At 32.6% G+C, this 14648-nt stretch overlaps 2 protein-coding genes across 2 annotated transcripts; one reads left to right on the top strand and one right to left on the bottom strand.

The window, feature by feature from the left end:
* Positions 1-261: 261 nt before the first annotated feature.
* On the bottom strand, positions 262-1164 carry LOC130441657 (uncharacterized). The gene has a single exon (XM_056775438.1). It carries the CDS (start codon positions 1162-1164, stop codon positions 262-264), a length of 903 nt encoding a protein of 300 aa, XP_056631416.1.
* An 8158-nt stretch (positions 1165-9322) lies between these two features.
* On the top strand, positions 9323-10918 carry LOC130440975 (uncharacterized). The gene is made up of 2 exons (XM_056774397.1): positions 9323-9620; positions 9756-10918. Exons 1-2 carry the CDS (start codon positions 9323-9325, stop codon positions 10916-10918), a joined length of 1461 nt encoding a protein of 486 aa, XP_056630375.1.
* Positions 10919-14648: the final 3730 nt, after the last annotated feature.

Raw genomic sequence — 14648 nt, 5'->3', positions numbered from 1 at the left:
AATGGAGTAATGTGTGGTGTATTTTTCCACATTTATTACAACCTGTAGACTTGCAGTCCTTGGTTCGATGATTTGAACCTAAGCAGTTGATACATAAGCGTAAACGTTTTGCAGTATTCAGTTTCTCTGATGGAGATAGTTTTGTAAATTCAGGGCAACTATATAAATTATGGTTATTGTTACACATACTACAATTGAGTTTGGTAGATGTTGTTACAAATGACTTTGTTAGTATTAAACTTAAGGTTACGTTTAGGTTCATCATTTGAGTTGCAGGACTCTACAACGTTCCTCAATGAATTTTAATAATTCCTTCAAGGTGGGTATTTTAGTAGCATCATTGCGTGTTTCCCATGCTCGATGGGTGATATGATCAAATTTTGTAGTAATTAAGTATACAAGTAAATCATCCCAATGATCTGTTGGTCTCTCTAAAACATTTAAAGCATTGAGGTTTTTCTCTACACTGTCAAGAATAAAATTGAGACCTTCATGAGATTCTTTTGTTAGTGTGGGTAATTGAAATAAACTTTTTATGTGATTTTTTATCAAAGATTGTTTATCTTCAAATCTATCACAGAGTAACTTCCATGTTATGTTATAGTTTGCTTCGCAAATTTGTAATGATTTGATTTTGTCTGCAGCTGTACCTTGAACAGATAGCCTCAAATAATGAAATTTTTGTACATTTGTCATTGTAGAGTTATCATGAATGATTGACTTGAAACTGTCTCTAAAAAACAACCATTGGTCTAAAGAGCCATCAAATGTGGGCAAATTTAGTTGTGGTAAGCGAATATTTGTATGTATTGTAGTATTGTTTGGATAATTACTGTCATTTCCATGTATACTTGTATGTTCATGTGTTTCGTGTAACATAATGAATTTCTTAACAGCAGAAGTTATTTTATAAAATTCATTTTCAAATTGTTCTCTCACAGGAGAGTGTACTGTGTCATAATTTATTTCAAAATCAGGATCTTCAGATTCGATAGCAAGTTGCGCATTGTGAAAGTCTTCAAAAAGTGTTTCTGCCTTTGTTAGGCGTTGTTGCAAATCAAGTAAATCTATATCATCATCATCCTTTATAGTTTGAAAGTATTTAGTGAATTTTGTTAAAGAGCTTTTTGCTGAAGTACGTTTAATTTTGTTTTGATTGGACATTGTATGAAATAAGTTCAATGTATGTTTCGAATAAGTAAGTAGTTATATAAGTATTTCAACTAACAAATTTTGTGATTCAGTATTATAAGAAATATGTAATGATTAGGATCACTCGCAGTTTTTCAAAGGAAAGATATGTTAAAGTGAAACCCACTACAAACGTTGCAATTGTAATGTGGAAAATAAAATGTGTCAAGTAGAAGTACTGTTCATGAATAATTAGAAATATAGGTAAAATGGAAGGCACTGACCTGAGTGAATCTTGATGTAGGTGTGTGTAGTTGAATATTTAGTAATATTTTGTGTCCAGCCACGTGCAGGTTCCATCCGACCATCGAAGGACCATATGTTGTGGGATCGTGCAGATTTTGAGAATTTCACGTATTCAAAAGTAACAAATTTAATATATTTGATAGTACAGATTTTTTACAATAATTTTTTAAAAATTATGAACAGAACTATTAGCAATTACAGTTTTTTATTGATGTCAATGTTCTTCTTCTTTTTTCTTTTTTCGCGGCAACCTCGTACTTGCGTTCGAGCTGTCAAATATGCTGCGTTCGAGATATTCAACACTAACATCAGCTGATGCACCAAACATAGCTAAATCACTAATAGTTTTCAGCAATTCAGACTGCTCTTCCTCCAAGCGCGGACGTCTAGGTATATTTTTTCTATTCATCGAGTATACTCTTTGGTTTTCCTTAGATTTGAGCTGTTTTTCAAAATTATCAATTTCTTGCCGCAACTTCTCATCTCTCATCGTCGCTGAATTTTCCGTTATGTAGCACCTGTAGGGGAAAGAAAAAATAAAGAAAATGTTACACATACAAAAAAAGGTAAACACTAACCTGCCTGTTGAGGTTCATTATCGTAATCTTGATCCATAGGTCGCTGATTATAGTGAGAAATCTCATTTTGAGTCACTGATTCCTCATGTTGAATAATCTGGATGTTAATTTCAGTTTGACTCGCGTATTCTAAGTTTGACATACCTTGAGCGCTTGTATCAACTTGTGTTGAAACATTATCAGAGCTCCGAGTGTTTCCCTTGAATAAATGTATCATTATAAAGACTCAAGATTCACAAATTAGAGACGTTTAGAACAAAATTATGCATTTTTTAACTTTCCGCTAAGAAAATCTATATTTTTTTCTCCTCAGCACAATCTTGAAATATATTGTACATAAAATTAAATTTCTCCCATTTCTTATTTCTTAGACCTTTTGATATATCAATGCATCTAAATTTTCTTGATTTTAGGTCTCTAAAATAGCTAAAGGACCTAAAATCAAGAACATTTAGATGCATTAAAATTAAATTTATAGCATAAATAAATAGAGGTATCTAACCTACCTTAGAGAGAGACCTTTTTTTCGCTGCTTCTCTTAGAAGCTGATCAATCTCATGCTGAATATGTTTCACCAAATCTTCTTTCTTTGGAAACTTTTGTTTTGCTATGTTCCATAACTTTACCACTTCTTCTTGACAGCATTTCTTTGTCTTGTAGATGTGTCTTTTAACATAAGCTTATAATATTCTTGAAAACTCATATTTTATCATTAAAATCGTATCAAAAAAGTTGTTAAATAAAATATGTGCGGGCATCAACAAAGCAGGTTATAGGACCTGTACTTGCGTCGCTGTTACTCGGTTCTTTACGCTGCGACGTTCATCGAGTCGCGCTTATCGATACGGCTGGTCGAAAGCACTTAAACAATCGGAGAGCTATTGTGCTACTCTGCAGAGTTCGGGCTAGTACGACAAACACCATTGTGTAAAATTTCACATATATTTTTATTCTAGAAAAATTTCCTTCTTCAATTTAACTTTACTTTCACACAATTTTACATAGTTTTCTATTGAAAAAAAAATACGTGATATTTGTTAAAACCCCCCTCTCCCCAAGTGAGATCTGGAAAGATTTAACTTGACCCCCTCCCCCCCTTGAACACCTAACGTAATTTATATACGCCCCCCCAAAGACCGTGGCAAATATTATTTTCTGACTTTTTTTATTACCAGTCCAAAAGCTATTTGTTAATTGTTGACAATAAGACAACTTTTACTAAGATCAAACATTGTAAGGATTTGATTCTAAATTTGGTGTTCCTAATATCTTCTATGCTGATAATGTTCCCTATAACAGTATAGAATTTAGAAATTTTACTAAATCATGGAATTTTGATTTGGAGTTTTCTATCCTTCTTTATCGCCAGTCAAATAGTTTTGTAGAGAAGTATGAATGAATATCTCTAAAAACATGCTTAAAAAAATGAAACGTCTAGATGAACTATCGTAGTATTTACTTGAATATCTTGATACTCTTCTACCTACCTAGTTAGCATATGCTCCCATCCAATTATTTTTAAATCACCTTGTGAAGATTAAACTTCCTATTACTACAGAAAAACTTCTTCCCACAATTATTAATACAAAAAAATCTCATAAAAACTTGGAACAGATAAAATCGTCAGTGTTCACCATTTTCCAGCTCTTGTGGACGGACCAATTTGTGGTGATCTTCCCACAGCGAAAATTTATCTTCTAGTTTTTCTGAATGACCTGAAGAATCAGATTCACCGGACTCATTTTGTACAGTAGTTTTCATCATTTCCTTGATTTTCAAAACAGCCTGACAGACTGTTGTCGCATTACTATGAAAAGACAAATAAATTTTAAATTTAATTCCATTAATGTTTAGATTATGTTTACATGAGTACACGTGTTTTAATTGCAATTCCAAAAACAACTGTTGTAACTACTATTAAAAGAGACTTTTGAAGTTTACCGTCAATAACTGCATTCTAAAGCTCGAAACAGTTATAGTTCTGTTGAAAAAATTCCAATTTTCGTCGCAAAAAAAGTTTGTAGTTTTGAGGTTAGGACAAAATGAATAACTGCTCCCAGTGCAACAAAACTTATGGACAGGATGAAATTTTTAAGTGTAATGGTTGTGCCACAAAGTTTTGTGGCCCCTGCTCGAAATTATCTACTACTGAGACTCGCTGCATGGCCCTAAAAGGAACCAGGCATCTAACGTTCTACTGTCCAGCTTGTAAAGCAAATATCGGCCAGATCCCGGAGCTTAAACAATTGATTGTTGTGTTGCAAGACGAGATGAAAAGCCTCAGGCAAATGCTTCAAACATATCAAAGCCAACATGTGCAACCAGCATCAAACTTTGATCGAGAAGAGCTCATCAATGAAATGATGGAGCGCGAAGAGCGTGCCAAAAACATTGTTATATTTAACTTACCAGAATCAAAAGCTAGAGATGTTAAAGCTAAGCAAGAGGAAGACATTAATAGTGTCAAGGAAATATTGCAAGAGACCGTTGGAGGTAACATCACAATAAACACAAAGTGCTTCCGATTGGGGAAGACTTCTGAAGCCAATAAGATAAGGCCTCTAAAAGTTGTGCTGGAAACAAAAGAACAAGCGATTTCAATACTTAAGGATAAGAACAAGGTCAAAAACAATAGACTACGTATATATTCCGACCAGACCCCAGCCCAAAGGCAGTATCTTAGGGACTTATGGATATATCAATATTATACACCAATACTAATGTACTTATGACTAAATTTGATCAGTTAGTAGTAGAAATAGAGAAAAAAAACAGCAGTAGTTCTCACAGAAACATGGCTAAATCAATCAATACCAGGCACGTTAGTAAATGTTGATAACTACTCTTTGTTCAGAAAGGATCGCTTTGATGGTTATGGAGGGGTCGCCATATATGTTTCGAAATGCTACCAAGGACTAAAAGTTATTTCGAGTGATGTCAGCACTGAAAATTTAAGCCCATACGAAGCACTGTGGATTAAAATTCAAATAGCTGAGGTAAGGCTTATGATGGTAGGAGTTTATAGACCACCAAACTCTTTGCTAGAAAATGATAGGCAATTTTATGAAAGTATTAAGGCAGCATCATTTACTGAAAACATCCTTGTCATGGGGGATTTCAACTTACCAAACCTAAGCTGGCCAATACTAGGTGAGCCCAGAAATGAAACGTAGTCTCTTTACTTCTATGTATACTGAAAGTAATTTGTTCCAGCATGTTGACAGGCCCACTAGATACAGAGGAATGCAAGAACCCTCTTTACTGGATTTAGTTCTCAGTAACGACGAAAATTTAGTAACCAAAATTGAATATTGTCCACCAATAGGTAAAAGTGATCGGTGTTACTCGTCAACCTACAAGTGCAGTGTCAAAAAGGAATTTTGCCTCAACAGCGACAAAGAAATTTCTGGAAAGCAGACTTTAACTCTATCAATCAATTTATTAGCAATTACAATCCTGAAAATATTCTAGTAGCAGAGTCGGTCGAAGATAAGTGGAATCAATTGAAAACAATAATTGACATGGCAATAGATAAGCATATACCCTTTCGGGCACCAAGAAGTAAAAAGTCACTTAACAAACCTTGGATAACTGGAGAGATAATTAAAGTCATAGAAGAAAAGCGTAGATTATGGGACGAACATGCCAGAATCAGATCAGAAGAAAGTTTTGCTCGCTAGACTTAATAATAACCAATTAACAGCCAAAATAAGACAATCTCGGCGACAGTATGAAATAAACATTGCTACTGGAAGCCCAAAGACATTCTACAGTCACATCAGGAAACAAATTTGTTCAAAATCATCTGTTCCTTATATTATCAACTCTGATGAGAATCATACAGTACAAGACGCGAGAGCTGTCGCAAATGTATTCAGAGACCGGTTTTGTAAGCAGTATGTTACTGAAGCGCTAGATGAACTTCCAGCCTTTGACGAACTGCCAAGAGTAGAGAGGTCCTTTGACAGTATCGAGTTTGCAGTTGAAAAATTGGAAAAAACCTTGAAGAATTTAAGAAGGTCCAGGTCCAGACTGCATCAGTCCATATTTCCTAAAAAATTGTTGGCAGAGCCTGTCCCATCCTTTATGTTTATTAATGCAGACTTCGCTTGAGTCTGGACAACTACCAAGAGATTGGAAAATGGCCTCAGTAACCCCCATACACAAGAAAGGTGATAAAAAGATAGCCTCCAACTACAGAGCCATTAGCCTTACATCAGTCCCATGTAAGATTATGGAAAGAATAAAAGTGGATGAGTTACTGAAGTTCATGGATGAAGAAAATATTCTGCCTGCCAAACAACATGGCTTTACCCCTGGAAGGTCAGTCACCACTAATCTGCTTCTTAATTTAGAAGTTTGGACTAAGGAATGGGACAAAGGAAATCCAATTGATGATGTATATCTCGATTTTGAGATGGCCTTTGACAAGGTCCCAATTAAACGACTTCTGATAAAACTGGAGCATCTTGGAATTGGAAAACTGTTATCCTGGATTGAGTCATTTTTGACTGACAGAAAATTCTACGTTAGAGTTGGGCAAAAAGTATCAGAATTTGGAAATGTTGTTAGCGGAGTACCACAGGGTTCAGTGCTCGGCCCAGTACTTTTTATCTTGTACACCACAGACCTGCTGTCATTAATTCAGTCAACAAAAAGCTCATATGCCGATGATACCAAGATATCTAACAATCCTCTTACAAGTGGTGAAACCATACAGAATGATTTAACGAACATTTTCAACTGGACCAAAAAGTGGTTATTAAACCTAAATATACAAAAATGTACTGTGCTTCACATTGGAAGAACCAATCCAAATATAGAATATCTAATAAATGGTAGCCCACTGAAGGTGGTGTCTGTTCAAGAAGATTTAGGTGTCACTATTACCGACAACTTAAAGTGGGAGTCACAAATCATCAAAATTGTTAAAAGGGCCAATTCATTAATTTATCTAATAAAAAAAGCATGTGTACACATCACAACAGAGCTCTTCGTCAAAATGTACAAATCTTACATACGCCCTATTTTGGAGTTTGGATTCCAGATCTGGTCACCTTACTTCCAAAAAGATATTGATCTTTTAGAGAAGACGCAAAGAAGGGCCACAAAAATCCTACTCACTGGTTTTTATGGATTGTCCTATGAGGAAAGGTTGATCAGACTGAATCTATCTAGACTAGAAGACAGACGTTTAAGAGGAGATCTTATAGAAACTTTTAAAATTGTGAAACAAATATACAAGTGTAATGCTTTAAAAGATATTTATGCCTTTAATCAAAACACCAACCTGCGTGGCCATAGCTCAAAGTTATCAAAAGACAGATGTCATTCCAATCCTAGAAAACATTTCATCAGCAACCGATTAGAGGAACAGTGGAATATGCTACCTGAAGAAGTCATCAACTCAGAAACAATAAATCAATTCAAAAATAGACTTGACTCATATTTGCGCACTCGTTTGTGATATAAACTACTGGCTATAATAACAATACGTATAATATGTAAAACTTTAACAATAATAAACTAATTGTACTCATTAATCTTAAGGGGGCGCTAACAGCCTTAGGCTGCCTGCACTGTAGATAATAATAATTTAATAACATAGTGACAACAGGTAACAGTAACAATTTGAGAAAGATCCAAACTAATAATAATTAGATGATGAATAGATTTTCTAATTTCATCCATATTTACACGAATTCAGAGATAAGATGTAGATAGATAAATAAACAATGTGTGTGTTACAGGTAATATAATTTACTAATCTCATAATTACTGACAAATATTTAGGTATTCTGTCATTCAGAAACTTATCAAATTTGCTGTTACTCTTGTTGACATCTTATTAAAAATAAACTACAGCATAATTACATCATTACTTACCTCAGTCCGATCGAAAAGGTTAGGTTATGTGCTGAGATTTTATTGTAATGAGTAGGTATATTAATATACAATTATACACTATTCATTCTTATTTCGAATTCGTTCCACAAAACCAAATGCAATTTAATGTTTTCAAGTTTAGAAAAACAGTTTTTTTAACACGCTTTTATTAGTTACTGTCACATGCGCAGTGATACCATCATAACCATATCATCATCAGACATAGGAACATCATTTCTGATTTTCTGAAGAACGCAGTACTCGTCACACGACTGACGACACACGTTGTTAACTATTTTAAGTTGAAAACAAAAATTAGAAATAAAAGATTTTAGGTAAAATATTAGTGGTCAAACGTCTATGTTTTTGTGAAATGAACTGGTTATCCTGGATTCGATGTTTTATGAAAAAACATCGATTCATCGAGTATATCGATAGCTTTTCAAACATCGGATCGATTCGATGTATTGCATTGTAAACATCGATGTTTTCGATGCATCGATTTATATCGAATATCCCTAGTCCTGTCAAGGGATAGAAAAAAGAAGAAGATAGCACAGTGATAAGAACATGGTAGATTGAAAACATGATAATGAAAGTGCTAATAAATAAAACTACTAGTAAATAAATAGTTTTAATAAAACATATAAAAACAATAAACAACGAAACAACATGAAACAGTTGATTGACTTGTATGCAAAATACAGGAATGAAGTTGGTACTTTCAAAGTAAAAATGGTTGAAATTATGAAGCTGAAGAAAGCCACAGAGTTTAAAAATATTAGCATCCAAATAACACCAACATTATGAATTAGTGAAAGGTAGTAGGAAGAAGCTTCAGAATATATGGGGATAACCCAAGAATAGTTCACCTATAGGATTGATCAATCCCATAAGACGTACATACGCCAATTCTTGAGCCAAGGTCAAGTGATGCTTACGTCACCTGCAGACCTCGACGGCTTGTTTACCATTTACGCTGTGCGGTATTGCTTGTGTTTTTGTTAATTCGAAAAGGTCGTACAAGTGATTGAAGAGTTGGAAATTCGTTTTTTACTTAGTTCTACGTTTTAAAAACTATTATTTGTGTGTATTATATATGTGGAGAATAGTGAACAAAGACAATATTATTGTTTAAGGCAAAATAATCTTGTGAGACTTTCAAGGGTAGGTAAAAATGTTTTGTTATATTAAAGCTGGATTTAAATAGCAAAATAAAAATTAAAATCCAAGTCAGTTACTGGCTGAAAGAAAACCAGCTGAGCAGAAATGACAATTTAATTGGCTTATTTAAATTTCTATTCTTTATACACCACAATAAAAAATTAAAAAAATGGGCGAATCATAACAGCGTTTTTGGTCGGTTGGTTTGCATTTGTCCAGCAACTAATCTAGATTTTTATTTTACTTTTTTTTGCTAAATGAAACTTTGTTTGTTTGATTTTAGTGCATGTAGTATATGTCCAAAAATCAAAATGCCTGGTACACGTTGTGCTGTGTATGGTTGTGGTAATACCTATAAAACAAGGCAACAAGAACATGAATATTTTATATTTCATCGGTTTCCCAAAGCTAAAGATCTTGTTTCCCAAACTATGAGAAAAGAATGGATATTACGATGCAAACGGGAAGATAAATTTAACCCTGATACTAGCTACATCTGCTCAGTTCATTTCACAGAAAAGGATTATGAAAGAGACTTACAGAATGAATTATTAGGTTGGTGAATTATTTAATTGTTTAGTGTAATAGTTTATAGCTTTCAAAGTCTATACTGTCCCAAAATGATTTTGGTAATGAAATTTAGTAACTCAATTTGTTCATAAATATATATAATATGTATATGTATTTTAGGTTTACCACTACGAAAAATATTGAAAAAAACCGCTGTTCCTACTTTGGGATTGTATTCAAAAAAATCAACAAGTGAAGCTAGTAGTTCAAGCATCAGTTCCAGAGAAGAAAGACTGGCCAAACGAAATGCAAAGGAGGAAGTGAACAAACTTTTAAAAGTAGCCACGTTAACAGCTCCTATTAATACTTTTTCTGATGATACCGAAGACCATAATCCTAAATCTTTTGGAAGTATTCAGTTTGAAGAGCATGTACCAGAGCCTTCCACTTCATCAACCCCCAACTTTGTCCCAGAAAACTATGATTATAAGGCTTTGTACAATGAGTCTGTAGAGAAATATGAAAAGTTAGAAAGACAGTATGCTCTTTTAAAATCCAGAAGTAATATAAAAAGCACAAATATCAAAAAACTTAATGAACAATTGAAATATTTCAAAAATAAATGCTATAAATCTAGTCCCAAGGTAACATCTCTGTTTCAGAGAAATGAAGCTGCGTCTGCTATACTTAGAACTGTTCTTACTCAAAACCAAATTGATTTATTGTTAAAAAAAAAGAAAAGAGTCAACTGGACAAGAGAAGAAATTGCAACAGCCTTTACGCTAAGATACTACAGCAAGAAGTCATATTTATTTTTAAGAAATAAGTTGCATTACTCGTTACCTGGTCTTTCATCATTAAGAAGGTGGGCTTCCCAACTAAACCTTAATCAGGGTATTTTGAAAGATGTTTTATTTCTGCTGAAACTAGCCGGAGAGTCATTTTCTGATTTTGAAAGGACAGTAGTTTTACACTACGATGAAGTGAAGGTCAAGAAAACTGAAGAATATAATATTGCTCAAGATGAAGTGCTAGGACCACATAATTATATGCAAGTAGTCATGGCTAGAGGGCTCTTTTCAAACTGGAAACAACCAATTTATATAGGTTTCGATCAAAAAATGACCAAATCTCTTTTAATGGATATTATAACTGAACTGCATAAAATAAATTTCAATGTAGTGGCATGTGTGAGCGATTGTGGTGCAAGTAATGTGGGATTATGGAAACAGTTAAATATCGATATTAATCAGACATCTTTTAAGCATCCTGTTAGTGGTAAGAATGTGTATGTTTGCCGATGCACCTCACCTGCTAAAACTATTACGCAACTGGCTACTTGACAAAGGTTTTATGCTTGAAGATAATTTATTCGTGAATAAAAGCCCACTTGAAGCTCTGGTAACGCTTACTGATAATGAAGTAAATCCCTGCTGGAAAATTAACAAAAAACATCTTGATGTGGAAAAAACTCTCAGACAAAATGTAAAACTAGCTGCTGAATTGCTCTCCAATAGTGTTTCCACTGGACTTTTGCGATACAAGCCTGGACAAGACAAAAATATGTCAGAAAATCTAGGGCATTTTATTGCTGACATAAATGCATGGTTTGATATTTTCAATAGCTATGTTCCGAGGGCAAATATACCTACAAAACATGCTTATGGCATAGATTTAGAAAACCAAAAACAACACCTCAACAAAATTTATCAAATTGTAAAATCAATGAGAGTAATTGGAAAAAATTGTTTGATGACATTCCAAAAAGGTATGTTAATATCAATATCTTCATTACAGCTACTTTATGAGGACATGAAAGAAAGTATGGATGTAAAGTACATATGCACCCATAAATTAAATCAGGACAGTTTAGAAAACTTCTTTTTCCAAATGAGAAGTAGAGGAGGGCCAGATGAGCATCCGTCACCTTTATCTGCGATTTACAGGATTCGCATGATTTTATTAGGAAAAAATCCTGGTATCTTAGGGTCAGGTGTCAACACTGATGAAAAAGTACTGGAAGAGTACATCGCCCCAAATGTTTTGAAAACTGCGAATGTTGCCAGTGAAGCTGAGCAGTCCTTTGATATTAACGAAACGCAAGGCAGTTCTTCTTTTTCATCAGTTTCATCTGATTTATCCTCATGCTCAGATTATCATCAAAATTCACAGGAAACGACTAATGATGCTCTAGAATATATTGCTGGTTATCTTGCTAAAAAATACAAAAATATTTTTCCAAGTCTGGGTGATTTTACATACGAAACGACACAAGAACACTCGTATGTACTTAGTATTCCTTCTTGGATTCAACAACTGTCGTACGGTGGTCTCACTAAGCCATCAGAAAAATTTTTAAAAAAAGTTAAAACTTGGAACACTTATTTTGAAAGCCATCATGGAGAATCGTTCAGAAAAGGGCCAGGTGTTGTTTTTAATTTAGCAAAGAAAATCTTTAAAAAAGATTCGAACTATCCATTTAAAATAATTAAGGCTTTTTGTAAATTAAGGACTATAATCAGAATAAATTTTAGAAATCTAAAAGCTAAATTTGAAAGCACGAATTTGAAGAGAAAGTCTGTAAAAGGGGATGAAGATGACGGCAGAAAAACTGGAAAAAAAATGTTCAAAATTACTCATTGACAGATTTCTACCTATCTCTTTATTTTATATATATCTGATATTTTATTATTTTTCTTAAATTTAATAATTTAGATTATTATTAGAAATATTTTTCATAAATCAGTTTAAATCATTTCATTTGTTTTTACTTTTTAATTTTTAGTTTAAAGTTTGTTAATGGCTTCTGTTTTACTAATTATAAAATACAGATCATTTTAAAAAATAATTCATTTTCTTTAATTTCTTTTCTTCATTGTATACCTATTATAAATGGAACTTAAAATTAACTGAATAATTGGAAATTGGATTTTAAATTAATATTAATTCATAATAATGAATAAAACTTAAAAAAATAACTGTATTTTTGTTAAAATTGGCCTTTAAACTCATCAAATAGTCTAGCTCAACAAAGAGTTAAGACCGGTCGAGGTCTGCAGGTGACGTCACGTATGGCGATTTTTGGCACGCACATGGCAGACACATTCAGTTTATTGAGCAATCCTATTGGTGAACTATTCTTGGGGATAACCAGAATAAAACAGGTAAACCTTCCTATATTTAGTATCCTCATGATGTGAGTAAAATGAAGATGTTAGTTGGTGTTAGCTAATAAAGTTGAGAATTAAATGAAAAATAGGTTATCAAAGAGAAAATTAAAATAATTTATAAATAAACAATTATAATTGGATATTTATTGTTCAATAGTGAAAAAAAATTGTTATTGATTGTGATAGGGATGCTAATTTGAAGGTGTATTGTAAATCAGTTTCTTTTGTTTAACAACTTAATTCCAAACATTCATTTATTGTGAACCTTCAAATAACTCCTAATAAATAAAATAAAAAATTGAGGAATAAAAACATTTTTTCTGGAGTTTTGTTAGATTAGCGCATATTGTATTATCAATTTAAATCTGTTTACTTAACTGATGGAAATAATCTACATCCAATTGATATATGAAATGAAAAAGGTTTTATTAGCAGCTGTTTTCAGAATGGCTGGGAATTTGGATACTTTTGCAGGTTTTTACTCTTGTTTTACTGTCTGTTGTTAAGGCAATCATGGAAGTGAGTGGCATAGTGTATGTAACCAAACTAGCACATTTTTTAATTGCAACAGTTGTGATCATTAAAACACCATGAATACCTTTTCATATTATTATATTTTAATAATGTAATCAATTCTTTTCTGCTAGTTTATAATACCTCATTATTGCTTCTGGAAAACATGTTTACATTTTATGAAATAATGTAAGTAGGTACTCGAATTGCAAAAATAATGAATATATTAATTAAGTGAATCATTGCTTTTAAATGGTTAATTTAACAGTGTTTATAAATGTTATCTCTGCTTCTTGTGAAAATTGATAGTTTGATGAATTTAAACAGAAGTAAACGTTATAGTTCAATATAATTATCAACTTATCAACTATAATTTTTAACTAATTTTATATTATATTTAATGTCCACCAAAATGGATAAATGGGTCAAATATAAAAAACACAAAAGAGAAGGGCAATATAAAGGTGGCTATTTATTTATTTAGTATAGTGAAGACATATGAGGGTAGTATAATGTATTGTTGTATTCACAATTTACAATAGTTACGTTGTACTCTATAATATTATTCTTTAGCTTGGTTAAAAAATTATAACATACATATATCACTTACATTGTCAGTAAGGTGATTGATAGTAATTGTATATAGATCTCATTAAGCTGAGGTTCTCTTTTCTGTTGATTTAAAATTACATTTGAAATCTTTCTGAGTATTGAATATTTCTTGTAGAAAATTGTAGGAAAGGGCGAAAATTGTAGAATGATTTAATGAATATGAGAGATTTTGGAATTCCTTAATAGATTTATCAATTGTATTTATTTAGGCTTTCCTTATTACATGTTGTTGTAGCTGATGTTTATTGTGTGAATCTATTAGATGACGTAATATTCACAAACGTGTGTGATTGGATTTTGGAATGGGATTTTATCCGTTATCGACTAATATTCTCTCAGTATTTATCATAGAGTGGTTCTGATAGTCAATTTGAAAATATTAGTTATACACTTTTTCATTGAAAGAAGCAGTGTCGAAAAAATGCAGTAGAATTTTTAAAAAAAGTGTATTACTTCAAAAAGAAACAGCAGAAACAAGTGATGCATACTATTTATAGTAATAATTAAGTTCGGTGGGTGTACGAGAATAGAAGTTGCCAATTCGAGAAACTTATGAGAATGGGGACTTGGTTGGAATGCAGTTCATTATTATGAAACCCTAGCATTATTGATACATGCATGGCCACAAGAGGAATAGGGTACGAAGAGAAGAATTGGGGTCGAGTAATGATGAGTTAACCGACTGGAAAAATTATTTTAGGGAATTGTTGCAAGAACCCAAAAAAATTTGTGGTTTTTGAAAAACCATATAAATTGTTGAGTCCTGTTTATTCACAAA

The sequence above is a fragment of the Diorhabda sublineata genome, chromosome 3 (assembly GCF_026230105.1).
Source record: "Diorhabda sublineata isolate icDioSubl1.1 chromosome 3, icDioSubl1.1, whole genome shotgun sequence".
In the NCBI taxonomy this organism is placed as follows: domain Eukaryota; kingdom Metazoa; phylum Arthropoda; class Insecta; order Coleoptera; family Chrysomelidae; genus Diorhabda; species Diorhabda sublineata.
The sequence above is the reverse complement of the archived record's forward strand: the minus strand, read 5'-3'. Positions and strand labels throughout refer to the sequence as shown.